The sequence below is a fragment of the Neoarius graeffei genome, chromosome 1, assembly GCF_027579695.1.
Source record: "Neoarius graeffei isolate fNeoGra1 chromosome 1, fNeoGra1.pri, whole genome shotgun sequence".
Lineage (NCBI taxonomy): Eukaryota > Metazoa > Chordata > Actinopteri > Siluriformes > Ariidae > Neoarius > Neoarius graeffei.
Genome location: NC_083569.1, coordinates 111,954,500 through 111,979,591, shown reverse-complemented (window position 1 = coordinate 111,979,591; position 25,092 = coordinate 111,954,500). Strand labels below are relative to the sequence as shown.

The 25,092-nt window shown below is 42.5% G+C and overlaps 1 protein-coding gene across 1 annotated transcript in view; it reads right to left on the bottom strand.

The window, feature by feature from the left end:
• LOC132885935 (titin-like) overlaps positions 1–25,092 on the bottom strand; it is a 605,367-nt gene that overhangs the window by 543,053 nt on the left and 37,222 nt on the right. Inside the window, exons 2-4 of the mRNA XM_060920468.1 lie at positions 24,991–25,026; positions 24,089–24,385; positions 1,157–1,456 (exon numbers count right to left, since the gene is read on the bottom strand). Coding sequence (XP_060776451.1) covers positions 1,157–1,456; positions 24,089–24,385; positions 24,991–25,026 — 633 coding nt within the window. The remainder of the gene's footprint in view (positions 1–1,156; positions 1,457–24,088; positions 24,386–24,990; positions 25,027–25,092) is intronic.

Sequence of the window (25,092 nt, the reverse complement as noted above, 5' to 3'; positions counted from 1 at the left end):
ACCACCGTGCTGCCCCACTTGAAAAATGTGACAAATAATATCTTGAAACTTGGTATATAGTTGGTATACGGCGGGGGGATATAGATGATTCTGTCTTCTTGTTCCAGCTTAGTTTGGGTCCTTTAGGCTTTTTTTTTGGTATAATTCTTTGTCTAAATATTTTAAATAATAAAGTGTTGCTCTTAACTGGTGATTGCTTCTACAGCTGCTTCCAGCCAACTTTATTTATCCATCCATCCATTATCTGTCGCCGCTTATCCTGTTCTACAGGGTCACAGGCAAGCTGACTATAGGCAAGAGGTGGGGTACACCCTGGACAAGTCGCCAGGTCATCACAGGGCTGAAACATAGACACAGACAACCATTCACACTCACATTCACACCTACGGTCAATTTAGAGTCACCAGTTAACCTAACCTGCATGTCTTTGGACTGTGGGGGAAACCGGAGCACCCGGAGGAAACCCACGCGGATATGGGGAGAGCATGCAAACTCCACACAGAAAGGCCCTCGTCGGTCGCTGGGCTCGAACCCAGGACCTTCTTGCTGTGAGGCAACAGTGCTAACCACTACACCACCATGCCACCCCCCAACTTTATTGATTTATTTATTCTTTATTTAGTGATTGACCTATTCAGTAAATTCTTGGTTGAGTGTAAATCACATCTCTGTCTTCTTTCAGCCTGCATTGTATACCTTAGGTGGTAAGATTGAGCTACCAGTAGTTAAAGAATATACATGTATTATAACACTTGACTACATATAGTATTTGTTACTCATTCTTCAATGCAGTATGTTGTGTTTAGACTGTAAGGAAGTGAAGATAATTTGTTTCATTTCTCACACAGTTGATATTTCTGGTTTCAGGTGTATTGTATACTGTGTATTTTTTATTCATTTTAACAAAGCATGAACTTCTCTGTCCTGAAGAATTTTCCATGTTGGAAAACTTAAAGTTATAGTTTTACCTCTTTTTGATTTTTCTTTTGGATTATGTTGCATCTCACCAGCCATAAATGACAAATATTTTTAAAACATGTCTCTTTCAAGATTATTTTGAACATTCCGGAATAACAAGGAATTCTAGTAATTAAACAGCATTTTTTTACTCCTTCGAACAAACCTATGGTGAAAAGGGGGAAAAATTATGACATACCTCTCCCTGTAATCTTGACAAGATCACTGAACTCTGTGTTGTAGTATTCGTAGAACACTGTGTAGTAATAGTAGTAGTTTCTCCTGCGTGCACGGCACTGGTATGCTGTTTCTCCTGCATTACTGACTGTTATGTTAAGTTTGTTTGCTTGTTCACTGTTCAGAAGCTGTAACTGCTGTTTATTTTTGTACCATTGAAACTCCCACCCAGTCGACTGCTGCAGCTCACAACTCAGAGTGATGGTGTCTCCAGGGTAGACAGAGCGCTGAGGATTCACTCTCACAGTTGGCTTGGGTTTTTCTGTTGGTATGAAATGATGGCTTTGTCAGAGCTGCTTTTCACTTTTCAACATAAGCAGTAGATTCACTGTGCTTTAACATACACTTGTGTCTAAAGCAAACATTTATATTTAACATTTGTTACAAGATGATACAATTTTACGTTTTCTTATGTAATGGGTTGTCTTTGTCAGTTGATTGCTGCATGTATAGTGTAGGAAGAATGGTACATCTACACAGGACTTGCTCTCACTCCAGTTTTTGGTTTATTCTGGTACAAAATCAGCAACATGCAAACATCAGTGTTGTGCAATTGCATATGCATTCAAATCTCTCCAGCAAGGAAGCATTTTTCTTTTTCTTTTTTCTTAGCAAAAGACAAATAAAAATATACACTTTATAATGTGTAAATTATCCTATACAGTCTAGTATGTGATTGTATAGTGTTTTTTACATTTATTGCAAATCTCATCTCATCTCATCTCATTATCTCTAGCCGCTTTATCCTTCTACAGGGTCGCAGGCAAGCTGGAGCCTATCCCAGCTGACTACGGGCGAAAGGCGGGGTACACCCTGGACAAGTCGCCAGGTCATCACAGGGCTGACACATAGACACAGACAACCATTCACACTCACATTCACACCTACGGTCAATTTAGAGTCACCAGTTAACCTAACCTGCATGTCTTTGGACTGTGGGGGAAACCGGAGCACCCGGAGGAAACCCACGCGGACACGGGGAGAACATGCAAACTCCACACAGAAAGGCCCTCGCCGGCCCCGGGGCTCGAACCCAGGACCTTCTTGCTGTGAGGCGACAGCGCTAACCACTACACCACCGTGCCGCCTATTGCAAATACTCAAACATTCTAAAATAACATTCTATCATAACATTCCATTCATAGACAGCAAGATATTCTTTGATAGCATTCCATTCATAGACGGCAAATTAAACACCATTTTATGTCCAACGCAATTTACAATATTTCCAGGATACAAAGCCCTACATCAACATTGCTTTAATTACATTGAGAATAGATAAATTCAATCTACATTCATTCTGTTGACAATTGTACACTCGCAGTGGGCTACTATAGGACACGAAATGCAGTTAACCCGCGCAGACAGAACGTCTCCATTTCACAAAGAACGTGCTAAAATACATAACGTTAACTCCGGTAGGAGGTTTTCATGCAACAATACAAAGCCCATGTGAAACGTAGCCTACTTGGTACAAAATCAGCAACACGCAAACATCAGTGTTGCGCAACTGCATATGCATTCAAATCTCTACAATGAGAGTAAAAAAAAAAATTACTGTCTAAAATTATTACTGAAAAATGATATGACCACGAGCAAGCCAAGCAATAATATGGCTAGTTGACTACACTGTAAAAAATATAAATGACAGTTGTTGTTCAAGCTCACAATTTTATTGTAAACTGACTCAGAAAAACAATTTTGACATCTAACAAACAAACTCACGTTTGTACAACTCATTTTTCTTAGAAAATAACTAACAAAGATACTTGATTAAGCAAAACAAGTTTTTCTTAGTTTCCCTCAAATTTCTAAAGACTGTCCTACTCTCTAACAAGAAGTTTTAAGTTTTCTTACTTTATGTTCATTGACACGCCTACTACGGGGTTTCCTTCCTTTCTCCACAAGCCCAACGAGCTTCATTCTCAGACCATACTCTCATACACACTGTTCTTGAGCAGCTCAGTTCATTGGGCCCAATTCTAATGTGAGTAAAGACCGGTTCTTAAGAAGATCAGTTCTCAAGAAGCCCTGTTCATAGGGCACGAGTCTGTGAATTCACAATTGTAATGTGAAATTTTCAAAATGGTGAATAAAAGGGTTTTTTTTTAACTACACTTTGTGTTGTGTTGAATGATGGGGTGTGGTGAAAATTGTTAGAACTCAAAAAACAAAATTGGTAGAAGTTAGATTTTACATATGAAACTGAAAGTCTTTGTTGATCAAACTTAGTATAATGAGTTTGTATTATTAAAAACAAAAGGTTGGCAGAATTCACAAATCTGTGTTGTGTCAACCTTTGGCTTATTTAGGTAAAGAGAACTCAAAAAAACAAATGCATCACGTTGCCTAGATAATTTCAGTTCTGTCAACCATTTTTTTTTTTACAGTGTAGCAATAGTTTGTTCAACATGTGGTAAGAAATACTACTTTAAAATAAAGTTACTATTTTTACATGTAACCATCTGTAACTTTGTAATTACATAATAGTAATACTCCTAATCAAAATACACCTCATAGACTATGGCATGCACAACCATAGAAGGTTAAAAGTACAAATATAGGTTACAGCATTATTACAATGTACCTACCTCCAGTAAGGAAGCATTTTTCTTTGCTGGGGTAAGTACGGTTTGCCAAGAGGAACACAAGCTATGCAGTTGCAGTAGTAATCCATCAGGTGCCTTCAGAACTATATGCATATGTAAGAAGCACATCTATTTTGCAGAAATTCATCAGAGGTTATTTCTAACTCTGTTACACCCACCCCCACTGAATTTCGCCCAAAATTACAGAAGTGCAAGGCATTATGTTCACCTCAACTCAAAAGAAACCAAACACGACATGGTTACATACACTCAAAAAAAAAAAAAAAACATTGGATTTACTTAACCGAGTTATGGCAACCAGTCCCACAAAACTGTGTTAATTTAGATGTATTGAATACAGTTATGTTGAGTTATTCAAAACATAACTGTATTCAATACATCTAAATTAACACAGTTTCGTGGGACCGGTTGCCATAACTTGGTTAAGTAAATCCAATGTTTTATTTTTTTGAGTGTATACACTCCAACTTGAAAAGTATCCCCAAATGGATGAAGTGGAAGGAGAGTGGCACCAAACTCACTACCAGCTTCTGGAAGTAAGATGCAGTCTACACCCCACATAAACCATATCCAACACATAGAAACAAGTCCCTATACCTGGACTCTGACTCACTTATGGTGAAGCTATGACATATGAAAACTATCCAAAAATACTGAAAAACACTGAAGCTACAATGAAACCAAGTTGCACTCAAAAACTATAGTCTCAATGGAAAATTTTAAACATTGACTGAGAACATTTGTCAACAAGTTGACCGGCATCACTAATGATACTCTGTTTGGACATCTGACATAGTAGATGGTTAACTGGTTTCACTATCTACAGCGATGTCCAATGCTGTAGTATGCTCTGGCCCCATCCCAATGCGGCGTGGCGATGTAGCTTACAGCAGGTTATGGTCGCTGAACTGCTGGCTGTCCAGGTGGTGCTCTGAAAACAGTGTGGGCTTTATAGATAATTGGGCTAATTTTGAGGGCACTGCTGGCCTGTTAGGGCAGGACGGTATCCATCCCACTCGGGAAGGTGCTGCTCTCATTTCCTGCAGCATAGGTCATAGTCTCAGAACAGGCCTACACTGTAAAAAATGACTGTGAAATTTACAGTAAAACTATGTGAAATGCATACAGAACAGCACTGTAAACCCCGAAACATATATTAGTTGTTCAAATCACTGTTAAATTTTGTAAACCAGTAAAGTTTACACTGGGGTGCTGTAGTTTTTACAGGGATTTTCTGGTCACCACAGCTGCCAGGGTTTTCCTGTTAAAATGATAGATTTTTTTTTTACAGTGTAGTTAATTTCTGACAATCCAGAGCCAAGGCCAGGGAGCAGACGAACAGGCTAAACCAACTGTCTGCTAGCTGCACAGAGTCATCACTCAGGGTCCACTACATTGAGACTGTGTCTGTTCCCCGAGCTCAACAAAAAGGTAGAAATTTTCAGAGAGTTTGGTCCAGTAACCTAATCAATATAAAATTAGATCATACTGACTGTACAGCTGCTGCCAGCACCTTTGATCTAAAGGTGGGGCTATTAAATATTAGATCTCTTACATCTAAAGTGCTAATGGTTAATGAACTCATTACTGATCAGGAGTTTAATGCACTTTGTTTAACTGAAACATGGATTAAGCCAAATGAATATATAGCATTAAATTAACCGAGTCCTCCTGGATACAGTTATATACACCAGCCTCGTCTAACTGGCAGAGGAGGAGGCGTTGCGGTTATTTATAACGATTATCGAGGTGTAACACAAAAACCTGGTTATAAATTTAATACATTTAAAGTTCTTCATACTCATATAATGTATGTAGCCTCGAAAAATAAGTCTACCCAGTTAATTCCATTGCTTATTATTTACAGGCCCCCAGGGCGATATTCTGAGTTTCTTTCTGAATTTGCAGATTTTATCTCAGATCTGGTTATTTCCTTAGACAAAGCTTTAGTTGTCAGAGATTTTAATATTCACTTCAATAACCCAGAAGACCCTTTAAAAACAGCGTTTGTGTCCATCTTAGATTCAGTAGGGATTAAGCAGAATGTCATAGGACCGACCCATAATGGTGGTCACACCCTCGATCTAATACTAACATTCAGATTAAACGTAGACAATATAGTCATACTTCCACAGTCTGAAGTTATCTCAGATCATTACCTCATCTCATTCAAACTATATCTGAGTAATAATATATGCACCTCACCATGCTACTGTATTAAACGTACTTTCACGTCAACTACTGCACAGAGCTTTATAAATGATCTCCCAGAGTTGTCAACTTTGATTGGGTCACTGTCAGCCCCTGCAGAAATTGATCAGGCAACTGAATGCTTACAGTCAACATTCCGCCATACTTTAGATAATGTAGCTCCTCTAAAAAGGAAAATGATCAGAGACAAAAATATATATGGTATAATGATGACACTCGCACATTAAAACAGACCACTCGAAAATTGGAACGTAAATGGCATCAAACAAAATTGGTAGTGTCCAAATTAGCTTGGAAGGAGAGCTTCCTGAAGTATAGAAAAGCTCTTAGTGCTGCGAGATCAACATATTTCTCCTCCCTAATAGAAGATAACAAAAATACAGTGGTGCTTGAAAGTTTGTGAACCCTTTAGAATTTTCTGTATTTCTGCATAAATATGACCTAAAACATCATCAGATTTTCACACAAGTTCTAAAAGTAGATAAAGAGAACCCAGTTAAACAAATGAGACAAAAATATTATACTTGGTCATTTATTTATTGAGGAAAATGATCCAATATTACATATCTGTGAGTGGCAAAAGTATGTGAACCTTTGCTTTCAGTATCTGGTGTGACCCCCTTGTGCAGTAATAACTGCAACTCAATGTTTCCGGTAACTGGTGATCAGTCCTGCACACGGGCTTGGAGGAATTTTAGCCCATTCCTCCGTACAGAACAGCTTCAAATCTGGGATGTTGTTGGGTTTCCTCACATGAACTGCTCGCTTCAGGTCCTTCCACAACATTTTGATTGGATTAAGGTCAGGACTTTGACTTGGCCATTCCAAAACATTTAACTTTATTCTTCTTTAACCATTGTTTGGTAAAACGACTTGTGTGCTTTGGGTCGTTGTCTTGCTGCATGACCCACCTTCTCTTGAGATTCAGTTCATGGACGGATGTCCTGACATTTTCCTTTAGAATTCGCTAATATAATTCAGAATTCATTGTTCCATCAATGATGGCAAGCTGTCCTGGCCCAGATGCAGCAAAACAGGCAAAAACCATGATACTACCACCAGCATGTTTCACAAATGAGATAAGGTTCTTATGCTGTAATGCAGTGTTTTCGTTTCTCCAAGCATAACGCTTCTCATTTAAACCAAAAAGTTCTATTTTGGTCTCATCCGTCCACAAAACATTTTTCCAATAGCCTTCTGGCTTGTCCACATGATCTTTAGCAAACTGCAGACGAGCAGCAATGTTCTTTTTGGAGAGCAGTGGCTTTCTCCTTGCAACCCTGCCCTGCACACCATTGTTGTTCAGTGTTCTCCTGATGGTGGACTCATGAACACATTAGCCAATGTGAGAGAGGCCTTCAGTTGCTTAGAAGTTACCCTGGGGTCCTTTGTGACCTCACTGACTATTACATGCCTTGCTCTTGGCGTGATCTTTGTTGGTCGACCACTCCTGTGGAGGGTAACAATGGTCTGAATTTCCTCCATTTGTACACAGTCTGTCTGACTGTGGATTGGTGGAGTCCAAACTCTTTAGTGATGGTTTTGTAACCTTTTCCAGCCTGATGAGCATCAACAATGCTTTTTCTGAGGTCCTCAGAAATCTCCTTTGTTTGTGCCATGATATACTTCCACAAACATATGCTGTGAAGATCAGACTTTGATAGATCCCTGTTCTTTAAATAAAACAGGGTGCCTACTCGCACCTGATTGTCGTCCCACTGATTGAAAACACCTGACTCTAATTTCACCTTCAAATTAACTGCTAATCCTAGAGGTTCACATACTTTTGCCACTCACAGAAATGCAATATTGGGTCATTTTCCTCAATAAATAAATGACCAAGTATAATATTTTTGTCTCATTTGTTTAACTAGGTTCTCTTTATCTACTTTTAGGACTTATGTGAAAATCTGATAATGTTTTAGGTCATATTTATGTAGAAATATAGAAAATTCTAAAGGATTCACAAACTTTCAAGCACCACTGTAATCCTAGATTCCTATTTAATACTGTAGCAAAATTAACCAGGAATAAGTCCACTATAGACACATGCACACCTGCAGTATGTAGTAGCAACGACTTCATGAATTTTTTTAATGACAAAATTGAGAATATCCGACAAAAAATTCAAACTACTAATTTAAGGTCAGACAATGAAAGTGACCTTGTAGTTAACTATATAACTGTATCACACCATCAGTTAGAATGTTTTACTCCCCTTAAAGAAACTGAATTACTTTCATTAGTCTCTACATCAAAAGCCTCAATTTGCGTACTAGATCCCTTACCTACACATCTATTCAAACAGATAATACCTGGAGTAACTGAACCGCTTCTAAAAATAATAAATTCTTCTTTTATGATTGGCTATGTACTCAAATCCTTTAAACTAGCAGTTATCAAACCCCTGATTAAAAAACCTGACCTTGATCCCTGTCAGCTGTCCAATTATCGGCCAATATCAAACCTCCCCTTTATTTCCAAGATCCTTGAAAAAGCTGTGGCACAACAGTTATGCTCATATTTACATAGGAATAGAGCTGGGAATCGATTCAAATTTCAAGAATCGATCCGATTACGATTCTGAAGATTAAGAATCGATTCTTTTCGATTTTTTTTGGATTAAGAATCGATTCTTTTCGATTCTTTAAAATTCTATCCGATCCAATTCAGGTTAGTGTTCTCATCTCATCTCATTATCTCTAGCCGCTTTATCCTTCTACAGGGTCGCTGGCAAGCTGGAGCCTATCCCAGCTGACTACGGGCGAAAGGCAGGGTACACCCTGGACAAGTCGCCAGGTCATCACAGGGCTGACACATAGACACAGACAACCATTCACACCTACGGTCAATTTAGAGCCACCAGTTAACCTAACCTGCATGTCTTTGGACTGTGGGGGAAACCGGAGCACCCAGAGGAAACCCACGCAGACACGGGGAGAACATGCAAACTCCACACAGAAAGGCCCTTGCCGGCCCCGGGGCTCGAACCCAGGACCTTCTTGCTGTGAGGCGACAGCGCTATACACTACACCACCGTGCCGCCGGTTAGTGTTCTTTTAAAAAAAAATCTTTAATTTCATGACTATGTCGCAGTGGCGTGCAGCCAGGTTTTTTTTTTTTTTTTCAGGGAAGCCAGAAATAAAGAACTGTCTATTTATTTTCTATTTTTGTTAACTACTTTTAACTTTTAAAACATTCAGGGGATGAACGAATGCATTGTGACTTCAAACAATATTGTTGCCAACCTACATACTCAGAATGGACGAGGAACGCAAAAATTTTAACAGCAAATCATAAGTATTTGTATTTACTGATGGCTGTAAGACTGGTTAAAATGGTAAGGGTCAATCCACCTCCAGTTGGGACACCAACCAATGCATTATTTGACAATAAGAATTCACCCAAAAGCTGTTGCAACCAAATGCATTATTTTTATTAATCAATATAAAAAAGACCTCTCAATCAATGTAACATGAAATATAAGAAACTGTAAATAAGAACATAAATAACCTGTAAATACAAAAGAACATAACATAAATAAGAATATAAGAGCCTGTAAACAAAGTATAACACTTTCACTTGTCTCACCATAGACTCACCATAGCATAATGTGGTTCCACGACATTCATAAGCCGCCTGAAGCCCTCATTTTCAACGACGGAGTACGGCCGCATGTCTTTACAGACAAATTCCACAATCGCCATGGTTATGCTATGAGATCGTGCTGAATTGGCTGGCAGTGTTAAACTTTCTTTCAGCTTCATTTGCTGTCCTGTTTGTCCTGTGGACGGCTTGATCCCCGGGTGATGTCGTTGCAAGTGCTTGTTCAAGTTCATCATATTTCCAAAATACTTCACTTCGATTTGACACAACTTGCAAACGACATTGGTTTTGTCGAGCGCATCTGTGTCTTTTTCTTTTCAGAACCCGAAATATCTCCAGACTGAAGCCTTGAGAAACGGTGGTGTTTTCAGAAAGTTTTCGCTAACTCTATCACTACTCTCCGACGCCATGTTTGTTTGAGGTCATACACTGCGGGGTCACACACCAAGTGCGCCTGCGAGAATTCGATGACGTGACGGGGGTCACTGGGGGAAATGTTCATGGTGGAAAAAATGTACTAAAAATAAAAATTAAAATAAAAAAATCGATCTTTGAAGGTACGAATCGATCCTAAGTAATTAATATGCGAATCGATCCAGAATCGGAAAATCGATTTTTTGAACACAGGCCTACATAGGAATAACATCCATGAAATGTATCAGTCAGGATTTAGACCTCGTCATAGCACAGAGACAGCACTGGTTAAAGTAGTAAACGACCTACTGTTGGCGTCTGATCAGGGCTGTGTCTCGCTACTTGTGTTGCTTGACCTTAGTGCAGCATTTGATACCATTGATCATTCCATTCTTCTGGATAGACTAGAAAATGTTGTGGGAGTTAAGGGAATGGCCCTCTCCTGGCTCAGGTCTTATCTAACTGATCGTTATCAGTATGTTGATATAAATGGTGATATTTCTAGATGTACCGAGGTAAAGTTTGGTGTTCCACAAGGTTCTGTTTTGGGTCCACTGCTTTTTTCTCTATATCTGTTACCTCTGGGTGATATTATTCGTAAACATTGTATTAGTTTCCACTGTTATGCTGATGACACACAGTTGTATGTCTCTGCAAAACCTGATGAGAGACACCAGCTTAATAGAATTGAGGAATGTGTTAAGGACATTAGACACTGGATGCTTATTAATTTCCTTCTGCTTAACTCTGACAAGACTGAAGTACTTGTGCTAGGACCACATACAGCTAAAAGTAAGTTTTCTGATAACACAGTGACTCTGGATGGCCTTTCTGTTTCTTCACGTGCAGCAGTAAAAGACCTCGGAGTGATTATTGACCCCAGTCTTTCATTCGAAACTCACATTGATAACATCACCTGGATAGATTTCTTTCATCTCAGAAATATTGCAAAGATAAGAAATTTAATGTCATTGCATGACGCAGAAAAACTAGTCCATGCTTTCGTTACCTCCAGGTTGGATTATTGTAATGCCTTACTGTCTGGATGTTCCAATAAGTGCATAAATAAGCTCCAGTTAGTTCAGAATGCAGCATCAAGAGCCCTTACTAGAACTAGAAAATATGACCACATCACGCCTGTCTTATCTACACTGCATTGGCTCCCGATCAAATTTCGTATTGATTATAAAATACTACTATTGACCTTTAAAGCACTAAATGGTCTTGCACCACAGTACCTGAGTGAACTTCTGCTCCTCTATGACCCACCACACCTACTTAGATCAAAAGGTGCAGGCTATCTGCTGGTACCTCATATAGTGAAGGCTACATCAGGGGGCAGAGCCTTTTCTTACAAAGCCCCACAGTTATGGAACAGCCTTCCAAGTAATGTTCAGGAATCAGACACAGTCTTAGCATTTAAGTCTAGGCTGAAAACATATCTGTTTAGTCAAGCCTTTTTTTAATGGTGTTTATGAGGTAAAGGTGTAGATCTAGAGGGTCCTCAGACATAGAGTGTTTTGGTAAACTGGGCTGTATGGATGCTGTCAGTCCCCACTCGCTTGCTCACTCGAGTTTGTTGACGGTGTAGTGGCTGGCTGCTTTATGTCTCGGGGCTCCCTCATGCCTGTGTTACCTTCTGGCTCTCTCCTTTTAGTTATGCTGTCATAGTTAGTTGCCGGAGTCCCTGCTTGTACTCGGTGCAATATGTATACTGCTTCTACTTATTCAGGTGACATTGGGCATACCTAACAACCTGCGTTTTCTTTCCCTCCCCCCCACCCCAAATCTATCCCTCTGAGTTACATGGAGTCAACAGAAAATCTTCTGGTGGAGAGGGTGGAGACCTCGACTGGCTATCGTAGTCTGCAGGGAATCAGCCGTCAGACTTTCTGTTGCATGTCCCAGACCTGGTGAAATGTAACTGAATTGTCTTGGCCAGCCCTAAGGGTCCCATCTGCATCTCATCATTGCTGAGGAGTGTGCTCCCATCACCCAATCAAGCATCCAGCCAGAGCAGGTCATGATATTTTTTAACCATATTAACATGCCATTGTTGTGTGTTATGCCTGATGTCAAGACTCTCGTCTCTGCGAGCCTACCACACAGATTTAATACTTGTCATTTTTAGGGCATACCTAACAATATGTGTTTTCTTTCTCTCTCTCTCCCCCCCCCAATCTGTCCCTCTGAGTTACATGTTGGTCCTGGGATTGAGATGCTGGCCTCTTCTGCCCCTTGGACCTGCTTGACCCATCCTGGTGCCCTGTGTCTGGTCGGAGTTTTATCGCATCGCTCCTGTGAAGGATGGCCCCATGAGGACAGTTGAGGGTTATACCTGGAGGATGCTCTGGACTCTTACAGTAATGCTTTTATGGCTGAGGACTAAAGTTGACTTGCTAACTTTAGGACTGCAGTTATCTCATGAACAGTTTTGCACTCAAGTTTCCATCAATGAAGAATTATAACATCAACGAAACTGTCCTCATGTTAAAACTGTTAATATTATAGTCATGCTGTCTGTTGTTGCCCAAATGAGGCTGGGTTCCCTTTTGAGTCTGGTTCCTCTCGAGGTTTCTTCCTCATGTCGTCTGAGGGAGTTTTTCTTTGCCACCGTCGCCACAGGCTTGCTCATTGGGGATAGATTCGGGATAAAATTAGCTCATGTTTTAAGTCGTTCAAATTCTGTAAAGCTGCTTTGCGACAATGTTTGTTAAAAGCGCTATACAAATAAACTTGACTTGACTTGACTATCTGTCCAACATGAGTCTTAACTCTGTGTATGGTGCTGGAATCTGAGTCAGTCAGTGGAGAGTGGTCTCATACTGTGTGCATCGACTGAGTGAACTGTAGTGTGTGTGTGTGTGTGTGTGTGTGTGTGCGCACTCTGAGTGTCAACTGAAGAAGCATGTGTGGAGCTGTGTTCAGAGCTCAACTCTGTCTGTGTCTGTGGGTGTAAACTGCCTGTATGCCAAGACTCAATGCCCATACTCAGGACATCTTCAGGTGAGCCATCCACTGAATGGCTACCTGCATTCATAGTTGTCAGGCTGTCTATCCATTCCTGAGTTCCGCTCCCAGCACCTTCTTCGCCCACATCAGACATCAATCCATCCATGTCAGACACATCACTCAACTCATTCTCGCAGGAGGACACAAAGGTGTGGTTGGAGACAGTGTCCACATCTACAGGCAAGAAGTTAACAAGCATCAACAGGTTGTGGTGCACAACCCTTTCCTGACCTGTTTCAGGATTTCGGAGCCGAGAAGTGTGGGTGGAAGCATTAACACTCATGACAGATTAGATTAGATTAGATACTGTGGACTCCCACCAGTCAGCTGTCTTTCATTTCCCTCTCTCACATTTGTTAGACACCAGAACTCGGTCACCCACAGTGATCAACTTTCCCTTCGCACAGCAGTTATAGAGCTCTGCCTGACAATTCTGCTCCTTGTTGACATGCCTCTGAGCAATAGCCATGGCCTCTTGAAGGTCCTTTGTTAGGAACACCATATAGTGGTCATAACTACTGATCTCTGGATCTTTCAGGACGTTCTTGAAAAGGATATCAACAGGCAGACATGGGACTCTACCATACATAAGGTAAAGGGGGGGGGGGGGTAGCCTGTGGTTTCATCATCATCATCAGGAATCCCTTGATACAAGTAGGATTGTCCACAGAGTTAGTAGGACTGGGTTACTTATGCACCCTACGGTGGCTCATGAGGCCAATATGGGAGGCACAAGGTTGCTGGCACACTGGACAGATGAATAAGGAAGTGGTTGGAGGAGTTGCCCTTTCACGCTCCTTACGATATTGGTGCTTCTCCTCTTGCCTGCGTCGTCTGGCAAGTTCAAAGGAGGTAACACCCTCATGGGTCACTCTTCTCCATCACGGGCAATCCGAGGCAAGCTCTTCCCAGTTGTCTACATTGATGTTACAGGCTTTCAGAGAGGCCTTAAGATTGTCTTTAAAACGCTTCCTCTGCCCTCCTATCGATCTTGCTCCAGAGCTGAGCTCACCATAAAGAATTTGCTTTGGGAGGCGCATGTCATCCATTCTGACGAAATGCCCTGTCCAGCGGAGTTGGTTTTGAACTACCATGACCTCTATGCCTCTGCAGTCGGCTTCCACTAGTACACTATTATTCGTTCAGTGTTCCATCCAGCTAATGCCTAGGATGTGGCGTAGACAGTGCTGATGGTACTTTTCAAGGGTTTTTAAGTGGTGCCTGTAGGTGGTCCAGGTTTCCGAGCCAAAGAGGAGGGATGGTAGTACCACGGCTTAGTAGATCTTCATCTTGGTTTTGGATTGTATGCCTCTCTCCTCAAATACCCTCTCGCGCATTCGTCCAAAGGCATAACTGGCAGCATGAAGGTGATGCTGGATCTCATCATCGATATTTGCTTTGACAGAAAGGAAACTGCCCAGATATGGAAAAGATTCAACATTTCCCAAGACAGACTTATTGATCCTAAAGGAAGGGTGGGCATTCGCTTGACCTGGCGCCAGTTGGAAAAGAATTTCAGTCTTTTTCACATTGACTGACAGGCCCAGCCATTGGTATGCTTGCCCAAACGCATTCAGAATAGCCTGGAGGTTCTCCTGCGACGTGGCGCAGACGCAGTTGTCGTCAGCATATTGGAGGTCGATAACGGAAGTTGTGCAGGTCTTGGTTTTTGCTTTCAGGCTTCTTAGATTGAATAGGCCCCCGTCTAGTCGGTAGGTGATTGCTACTCCTTCAGGAAGGTCGTCTTTCATTATCTGAAGGATTGTTGATATAAAGATTGAGAAAAGTGTGGGTGCAATCATACAGCCTTGTTTAACACTGGTTCACACTTCAAAGGGTTCGCTAATGGAGCAGTTGTCAAGGACTCTTACAACCATGCCATCATGGAGAAGTTTGAGAATGGTGATAAATTTCTCAGGACAACCGTATTTGGCTAAGATCCTCCACAGGGCTTCATGGTTGACAGAGTCAAAAGCCTTAGGTAGGTCAATAAAGGCCATAAAAAGAGGTTGGTGCTGCTCACGGCATTTTTCTTGAAGTTGCCGAGCTGTGAAGATCATATCAGTGGTACCTCTGGAGGCACAAAAGCCACACTGCGACTCCGGAAGGAACATTTCAGCATGTGGTTGGAGATGGTTCGCCAAGACTCAAGAGATTATTTTGCCTATGATGGCCAGCAGCGAGATGCCACAATAATTTCCGCATTCAGATTTGTCTCCTTTCTTAAAGACTTTGACAATATCAGCATCTCATAGGTCTGAAGGTAGTTCCTCTCTTTTCCAGATGAGAAGGATAAGCTTGTAGATGCAGCATTCTAACTCAACCCCTCCGTGCTTAAATATCTCAGCAGGTATCCCATCGATGCCTGGGGCTTTGCCGTTTTTCATTTGTGCGACAGTGGTTCGTATCTTGGCGGGCCTGGGTTCACTCCCGAGCTCCTGGTTTATAGGTAGCTGCTGAATCTCATCATAAACAGTCTTGTCGACAGAGGAGTTGCGGTTCAGGAGCTCTCGGAAGTGTTCCATCCAACGACGGTTAATGCTTTTAACATCTTTCAGAAGAGACCCGTTACTATCCTTGATTGCTACTGCGCCACACATGTTAGGGCCATAGATCACCTTAATGGCATAAGCTATGGGTGTCTCCTTTGTCAGCAAGGCTTTGAATCTCATTTGTCTTGTTTGCCCACCACTCGTCCTTTAAACGACGAATTCGCCTCTGGACTTCAGCTCTAATGGTATGATAGGTTTATCTTTTGCTCTCATTCGAGGAATCACGCTGCCAATCAGTAAAAGCTTTCCTCTTTTCAGATATTAGCTCTGTGATCACCTGGTCATTATCATCAAACCAGTCCTGTTGCTTCCGAGACCTATACCCAATGGAATTCTCGCAGCTGGAGATTATTGCTGCCTTAAGGTCTTCCCAATATTTTATGGCATCGTCATCATCATTGCCAACAGCAAAAGTAAGGGTTTGGCTAAGTGATAGTTGAAAAAGTTCACATTTCTCTGGATCGTCGAGCTTCGCAACATCAAACCTTCGGCGCGCCAGCTTTGCCATATTCCGCCTTTTTGGCTGTAGCTTGAGGGACATGGCAACTCGAATGAGTCGATGGTCAGTCCAGCATTCATCAGCACTTACCATCACCTTTGTAATTTTGACGTCAGTCAGGTCACGTGCACGAACTATGGCATAATCAATTAAATGCCAATGTTTAGACCTAGGATGCTGCCAAGTTGCTTTGAACTTCTTCCTCTGGCCGAATATAGTGTTGGTAATGACAAGTTGATGCTCGGCACACAGGGTAAGTAGCAGCAAGCTGTTGGAATTACATTTTCCAACCCCGTTTCTGCCGATTGTACCCTTCCAAAGCTCACTATCCCTGCTGACCCTCACATTAAAGTCACCAAGGAGAACAATTTGGTCATCTTTATAGGTGTTAGTCAGAATTGAGTCTAAGGTTGAATAGAAGACTTCTTTTGCTTCATCTTCGGCATCTAAAGTAGGGGCATAAGCACAGATGATGGAAGCGTACTGGTTATTGGACAGATGTAAGCGTAAGGTCACAATACATTCATTTATGCCCTGAGGGAGCTCGGTAAGGTGCTCAATCATGTCATTTTTGATAGCAAAGATGACACCATGGAGCCTTGTCTGCCCTTCAGGCCTGCCCTGCCAGAAGAAGGTATAGCCTCCACCAACCTCTTTTAGCTGTCCAGATCCGGCTCTTCTCGTTTCCTGGAGAGCAGTGATGTCAATACCAAAATGGCTTAATTCCCTGGATACAAGAGCAGTTCTACTCTCTGGATGGTCAGAGTTTCCAGTATCATCTAATAGGGTGCGTACATTCCATGTTCCAAAATTCATCTTATAGGTTTTTCGACCGCAGTAATGATGATCCTGCTGGGCGCGGTATCCCAGCCAGGGGAGGATGGAACAGACTATTTTTAGGGCACCTTTTCTAGCCCCTTCCCCAACCTGGGGTGAGCAGAGTGGATCCTAAAAAGGACTGCTCAGTCGCAGAGGTCACTGCTGAACCACTCCCCTGTTCCAGTCTAGGAGTAGAGCGACTGAAACAGACCTCTGCCACCTATTGTGTTGGTTTGAGACTAAGGACTCCCAGATCTCACTATCCTGTCCCAGTCGCCTCTTGCCAATCGCCAAAGGACTTTTCAAAAACTCAGCGGACGCCATGTGCGTGAAGTAGTTTATCGTTGGACTGCCGGTGCACAACGGTAGGCACACGCTGCTTTATGGAGAGAAGTTCCTGATCCGATGGCAAGGGGACCTCGACGATTGGGGAGCTAAAGTCTGCCGCAGGAAACTCTCTAAGGTGAGGGTGCATATGATGGTCCACCAACGTGGTGGGGTTTTTGGGGGGGTTAGCTCCCCTAGATGCGCCGCGTTCTAATTCATGTCAGTTATTTCAATAAATGGTATCTTTGGAATAAACTATGTCCTGTTTATTGCTACAACACCTACTGAATGCCAACCTCTGCCAAATAAGTATTCTAACTGCCTTCACCCATTTGGTTGTTATATGAATGTTATAGATCTAGAGTAAACATATTAGATTAGAGCTACAATACTCAATAAACTATAGCAACATCACCACTAAGTTATTCCATTGATTTTAATAGCTTAGCTATAAACTATTAGACACTTGAATTAATGATTAATGAATTTATGAGACTGATCCCTTTTTACATGAGACTGATTTGATAAGCCTATTGCACCTACACATGCAAGTAAAAAACAAAACAAAAAAACAAAGCAAAACAAAACAAAAAACACACAGTTATGCAATTTTCAGTCTATGCATATTCTCACCTTGACTTAAAATAAAAAAAAACTCCTTTATACTGACAGATAATATCTATACAAGATATATTTGAGTGTTCACTTGTTCATTCATATTTGTACTTGTATACTGTGTACAGATTGTTTTTCTTTTAAAATAAAATGTCCCTGGTTGCTGCCATCTCACTCTCTCTGAGGTTCAAATATCACACTCCAATATCAGATTGTAATGTTACTTACTCGTGTGTGTGTGTGTGTGTGTGTGTGTGTGTGTGTGTGTGTATCTTCTAAATTGTTGTAAACAGCCCTAAAGATGCCTGAGTGTCAAGTGCTTGGCTGAAAAAATAAGCCCTATCATGTTTTTTGTGGCATGCTTTTTTATGAGTGAAAATTTAGACAAACAAAATTGATATGGCTGGAATACTGAAGCGTGGACAGGAGGGAAATTATGTCAAAACTGACTTTATTATTATTATTATTATTATTATTATTATTATTATTATTATTACTTTGGTGGCTTTTCAGCTTCACTAAGCTCATTTAGGCCGAATCCCATTTCACCCCTTGGACCAACCCCTTGGCCCTTCCCCTCCATTTTGCGCGTTCATGTGAAGGGGTAGGGGTATCCCAATCCCAGTTAACGCGGAGGGGTAGGGGTAGGGCTTCTGTACCCCTCCAAACGGAGATTTTCCTGGAGCTGACTCCGAACGAAGGGGTTTGAGTGATTTCCCACAATGCCATGCGGATTTCAGTGAGATTTCATGCGGATTTCAGAAAGATGGCGGTTCCCGCGGTGAAAGATTGTCATAAATGTATTTTCTCCATTATTTACGTGTTTTAAGTTGTTATCCAGAGGAAACACGCTGCTTGATTCGCTTTCGAGCTGAGAATGAGCAGCGATTTCTGAAATCCAAGCTGCTGCTAAAAAGCTTTGGGAGTGAGTATTGTTTTCGGTTGCTTGACTGCATACGTTTTGTTCTGTTATTCTCGCTATTATTGTTTACATGAGTGTTCTGACACCTCATTCTGTCGGATGTGGTGCACGAAGCGCCAAAGATATCCCATTCAGTGGTGTTAGTTAACAAATCACACCCTGCCAGCAGAGATTTCTGGCTCTGACTGTAGCGGCTGGTCGCAGCCAATGATGCATTTGGTCGCGTTTTGCTAACGTAAATGCTGACGGAGGTACGCGATGACGTATGCGATCGTTGAAGGGCTATCCCAATATGTAGGGGTTGAATTTCAAGCCCTATCCCTTGTAGCTCAGTTTCAAGGGGAAGGGCCAAGGGGAAGGGGGAGGGGTAGAAATTAGAATTGGGATTGGGCCTTACTTGCTCTCACACACACACACACACACACACACACACACACACACACACACACACACACACACACACAGGTCGGAAGAGACTTCCCTTCCCTCTTCACTCTCTCCCTCCTTTTCTTTGCTCCATCATCTCACACACACACACACACACACACACACACACACACACACACACACACACACACACGTTCTGGTCAGAAGAGATTCCTTTCCCTCTTCACGCTCTCCTTCCTTTTCTCTGCTCCATCATCACTGAAACACACACACACACACACACACACACACACACACACACACACACGCACCATTAATTGCCAACAGGTGTAATGACTTTGTCACTCACTTTCCCTGACCTCACCCTCCATCCACAAACTGACGCTTGACCACATCACTGCTGCCACATATCCTCACTGCCTGACTCAGGCCAGGGAGCCATCCAGCCTGCAGTAGACTCCCTCCCTGATGGGACAGAAAGTCTGTCACCACTATCTGTGCCCCCAGCCTGTGGACCACCTCAAATTTGAAGGACTGGAGGGCTAGATACCAACAGGTGATATCCACATTGGCATACTTCATGTGGTGGAGCCACTGGAGCAGGGCATGGTCCAAACAGAGGGTGAAAAGGCACCACAGCAGGTAATGCCAGAGGGTGAGGATTGCCCACTTGATGGCCAGGCACTCTTTCTCGATGATGCTGTACTTACTTTCTCGCATCGAGAGCTTGTGGCTGATGTACAGCACTGGATGTTCCTTGCCTTCCACCCTCTGGGAAAGAATGGCCCCCAGCCCCCTGTCCAATGCATCTGTCTGTAAAATAAAAGGGAGAGGGAAGTCAAGGGAGTGTAAAAGTGGCTGACCCACATAGTGCAGCTTTTACCTTGGTGAAGGCCTGTTGGCACTGCTTCATCCACTGGACCGGATCTGGTGCTCACTTTTTAGTGAGATCAGTCAGCGGGCTGGTGACATCCAAATTGTTAGGTATGAACCTGCGATAGTAGCCAGCCAGCCCTAGGAACTGTCTCACCCCCTTTTTGGTCTTGGACCTCAGGCAGGCTGCAATCACTGCAGTCTTGTGAATTTGGGGATGCACTTGCCCATGACCCAAGTGGAAACTCAGATACCATACTTCCACCCACCCAATTGCACACTTTTTCAGGTTAGCCATGAGGCCCACATGCCTCAACAACTCCAAGACAGCTCTTGGGTGTTCTAGGTGCTGCGGCCAATCATTGCAATATATAATAATGTTGTTTCAGTAGGCTGTGGCATTGGCAGCATGGGGCAGAGGATTTTGTCCATGAGCTGCTGGAACATAGTGGGAGCACCAAATAACCCAAAAGGAAACATGATGAATTGGTCTAAGCCAAACGGTGTGGAAAAGGCTGTTTTCTCTTGGGATAGAGGCGTCAAGGGGGTCTGCTAATATCCCTTTGTCAAATCCAGTGTCAAATAAAATTGAGCAGTGCCTAATCGAGCAAGCAACTCATCAATGCAAGGCATTGGGTATGTGTCAAGTTTAGACACCGCACTGACTTTTCTATAGTCCACACAGAACCAGACTGACCCGTCAGTTTGGGGGACCAGGACCACCAGCCTGTTCCAGTTATTGTGGGAGTCCTCGATTATTCCCATTTCAAGCATGGCCTTGAGTTCATCCAGAACCACTGTTTTTTTTGTGTTTGGGTAAACGGTATGGGTGGCTACACACCACCACCCCTGGGGGTGTCTCAATGTGGTGTTCTATGAGGTGAGTGCAGCTGGAAAGGGTCAAGAGCACGTTGGAATATTCTGCTTGCAACCTGGCAACCTTCATGAGCTGGGCTGATGAGAGGTGGTCTCCACAGGGGACCGGAATGGCTTGAGTGGTTACTTCCATTTTTACCTCCAGCCCCAGCTCTGCCCTCTCCAGAACTACCGATGCCAATGCCACAGGGACCCCCTCATTCCAATGTTTTAACAGGTTGAGGTGGTATATTTGTATCACCCCACCCCTATCCATTTGTCTCACCTCATAGTCAATGTACCTGATTCTCCATGTGACCTCGAAGGGCCCTTGCCACTTGGCAATCAATTCTGAGGTCAAAGTGGGCAATAATATGAGTACTTTATCTCCTGGTGTGAACTCTCTAAGGTGTGTGCCCCTGTTTTACAGCCGGGCTTGACGTTCTTGTGCCTGCCATAAATTCTCCTGGGTTAAGTGATTGTGTGTGTGGAGTTTTGTATGCAGGTCAAGAATGTACTGAATTTCGTTCTTACTATTTGAAGGTCCCAACTCCCAATTTTCCCACAGCAAGTCCATAATGCTGCAAGGCTTACACCCATATAATAATTAAAATGGGGAGAATCCTATGGAGACTTCTAGGACCTCTCATATTGCAAATAACAGGGGATTGAGCCATTTATCCCTCTTACGTGCATCCTCATTAACAAACTTCCAAATTAAATTTTTAAGTGTTTGGTTGAATCGTTCTACCAAGCTGTCTCTTTGTGGGTGATACACGCTGGTGTGAATGGATTTAATCCCCAATAACTCATAAAGCTTGCAGAGTGTGCATGACATACGTAAATGTAGTGCCTTGCTCAGTCAGGATTTCTTTGGGAATCCCAACTTGAAAGATAATTTTAAACAGTGCCTCTGCCACATTACATGCAAAAATGTTGCGCAGCGGGACCGCTTCCGGATATCACATTGCATAGTCCACTAGGACTAAAATAAAGTGATATTCCCGTGCCAACCGATCTTATTGCCCAATGAAATCCATGCCAATTCTTTTGAAGGGGGTGCTTTTGGAGTGTCTGCTGGATTCATCAGCTAACATCAGCAGCACACCACACACCACCGACAGACTGTGCCCAGAATTAGTGGGTGGGTGCTACACTATTCTTTTTGCCCTGAAATAGAATGCAGATGGACACTAGTGGATATTCGTGAGCATCCCCATGTACACACAAAACTTTCATCACTTATGCTTTCCCAATGCTGCACCTTGAACCAGGATCTGGTGGAATGAGGTCTGATTACATCTGGAATCCACCAACCCATGATAGGTATCCCTTTGAATACTCACCGGCCCAACTGAGGGCAGTATCTGGTGCATCAAGTATCTGGACCACAGCTCCCTCTGCCATCACAGAGCACTGGCCCTGGGGATGCCCGGGTTCCCTGCTGTGCCAGCATATCTGCCCAGGCTTCACCTCTGCACCAGTGATTTGGGGATCACTCACTGGGGGGAGGAGAAGACTGACACAGAAAGGAAAGGAGGGAGGCACTGCAGGCGCAGCAAGCCAGCTGCGGGGGGGGATTTCTGCAGTGGGGGAACAGGGCAGGGATGGGGAGAGGTGAGAAAGGGAGGAGATGGGGAGGGAGAGAGAGAGAGAGAGAGAGAGAGAGAGAGAGAAGAGGCAGGATGTCCACCTGCTCCTGGAACTGCCACCAAATGGTTATCCACCAACTTGATTGCTCAATCCAGCGAGGCCAGGTGATGGCACTGGACCCACTCTGCTGTCCCTTCTGGCAGCCATGTGATGAACTGCTGCAGCACCACTACGTCAATGATCCCCTTGGTGTCTTCCGCCCTCAGCCACCACCAACAAGCATCCCGGAGCTGTTGGCCGAAAGTGAATGTCCGGCCAACTGCCTCCAATGTCAGCATGCAGAAGCACTGATGGTGTTGTTCTGGGGGAGCAGCTGACACACTGCAGAATGGCTCACTTTGCATCAGTGTAATCAAGCCGACTGTCGGCGGGGAGCTGTTGCGCGGCAGGCTGGGCCTCTTCAGACAGCAGAGGTAGTAGACGTGCTCAACTGACCACCCCCATGCTTCAGCTGCTTGCTCAAAGAGTGTGATGAAGGCTTCCAAGTGATTGTGCAGCCCCATCTTCGTTAGCGTGACGTGGGGTGGGTCTGTAGTGGTGGTGGTCGAGGACCCTGCCAACGCAAGCAGGTGCCAGAATGCTTGGCGATCTCCCTGCTGGGCCAAAAGCAAATCTTCAAAGTGTTGTTTCTGCTCCTTCCAGAGGGTGATCAGTCCTTGGTGCTGGCTCTGTTGGGTGGCAGCAAGGGCATGGATCAGGTCCTTGAGTGGGGAGGACTCCATGGCTGGTTCCCTTCAGTATTCCCAGCTTTCGGCACCACTGTAGTAAGTCCCTGACATGAGTGGAATACTGAAGGGTGGACAGGCAGGAAATGCTGTCAACGTTGACTTTATTTTTAATATTTTGTTGGCTTTTCAGCTTCACCACGCTCCTTTACTTGTGCTCTCTCTCTCTCTCTTGCTCTCTCTCTCACACACACACACACACACACACACACACACACACACACACACACACACACACACACACACCTTGTTCTCCTTGTATTTTTATTCTCTGAGAAGTTTTTCTTTTCACACTTGTTACAAGTAACCTGCACCATCAGTGGGCAAGTGAAACAGAAGAAGAACCACAACACTTGGATTTTCTTGAATCATATAAAAATGAATGCCTAACTAGGTTGTCTGCCTGAATAGAGCCAGCTATTTTGTCTTGTCTTTACTCATCAGGGCATAGTGAAGAAAGATTTCACTTTTTTTTCAAAACTTTTTCATTCATGTTGTGACAATTTAGTCATGAAATAAAAGGTCATCAATGAATACTCATCATCAAAATTTTCATTAACAAAATTAGTTCAAATTTAATTAGTTTCAGTATTAATTCAGTTTCTAATCAGATAGTGTCTGTCAAAGTGATGCTAGTTGCTAGATGCTAAATGTTACTGCAAAAGACATGATGATTCTTGTGAAAGAAATTGGTGTCTACTAGATAGGGAAGTGAAAGTCAACATTAAACAAACAGAGATTCACTCATTGACAATTCAAAACCTGAAGCCTGAAAATTAATGTTAAGAAACAAAATAAACCACCCCAAAACTCACCCGATACAGTCAGTGTAACAGTATCACTGATCTCTGAACTCTGAGAGTCACGTCTCTCTCTGCTGCAGGTGTAGTCACCACTGTCAGAGTCTTTAACAGACCTGATTCTGAACCTCTGCTTTGTATAGACTGTGTAGACTATATCTACTCCTTCTGTAAGTTTGTTATTATTCTTATTCCAGCTGTATATCCACTGAATGCCTCCTTGTCCTCCCTGTATGTCACATGTGAAAGTAACATGCTCTCCAGTGAACACATGTGTATCAGGCTTTATGGACACCACAGCTTTTGGGCTCCCTGTAAAATATTCCATTATTAATAAAACTTACATAAAGTAATTCCCATGTGTAAACTATTTGCATATATTTTTAGACAGAGTATGAATGAAATTTTATTTATTTATTTATTTATTTTACTTGTTGACAATGATGTGTAACCTACTTAGTATTAAGAAATCACAGTCATCATGGAACATTTTATTTAGCAATATTTATGCCAGTTACTCCCATGTGTTGATGTCATTAAACCTGTGCTATTTTATATTTTATATGGTAAGGCATTTAAGCAGCATAAAACTATTTATTCACATCTGAAATTTTATTGGACGTCCTTTTCTTATAACATTATTTATTTTAAGTGAAAGGAATTCTTGTAAAAAGGGAAACAGTAAATTAAGAGCCATGCAGTGTGGGTGAATTTACCAAGAGCACAAAGTGAATCTACATGAGATGGTGTGAGAACAAAGAATGAAAATAACTGAGTTCATGTTACTTCCTTTGTTTAAAACTATAAAACCTGCATTAATAAACTAGGAATGAATTGACAAAGTGAGCACAAACTTCTCAGCCCCAAAACAAATCAAATATGTGCACAATATAAAGGATAAACTATATATAAATCACCTTGAGCATGGGCCACTGGTAGAAGTGAAATCAGCACTAAAAAGAGAACAGAAATAGATGATGATATAAATATGGAAAATATTCAGTCTGTTACTGAAAACA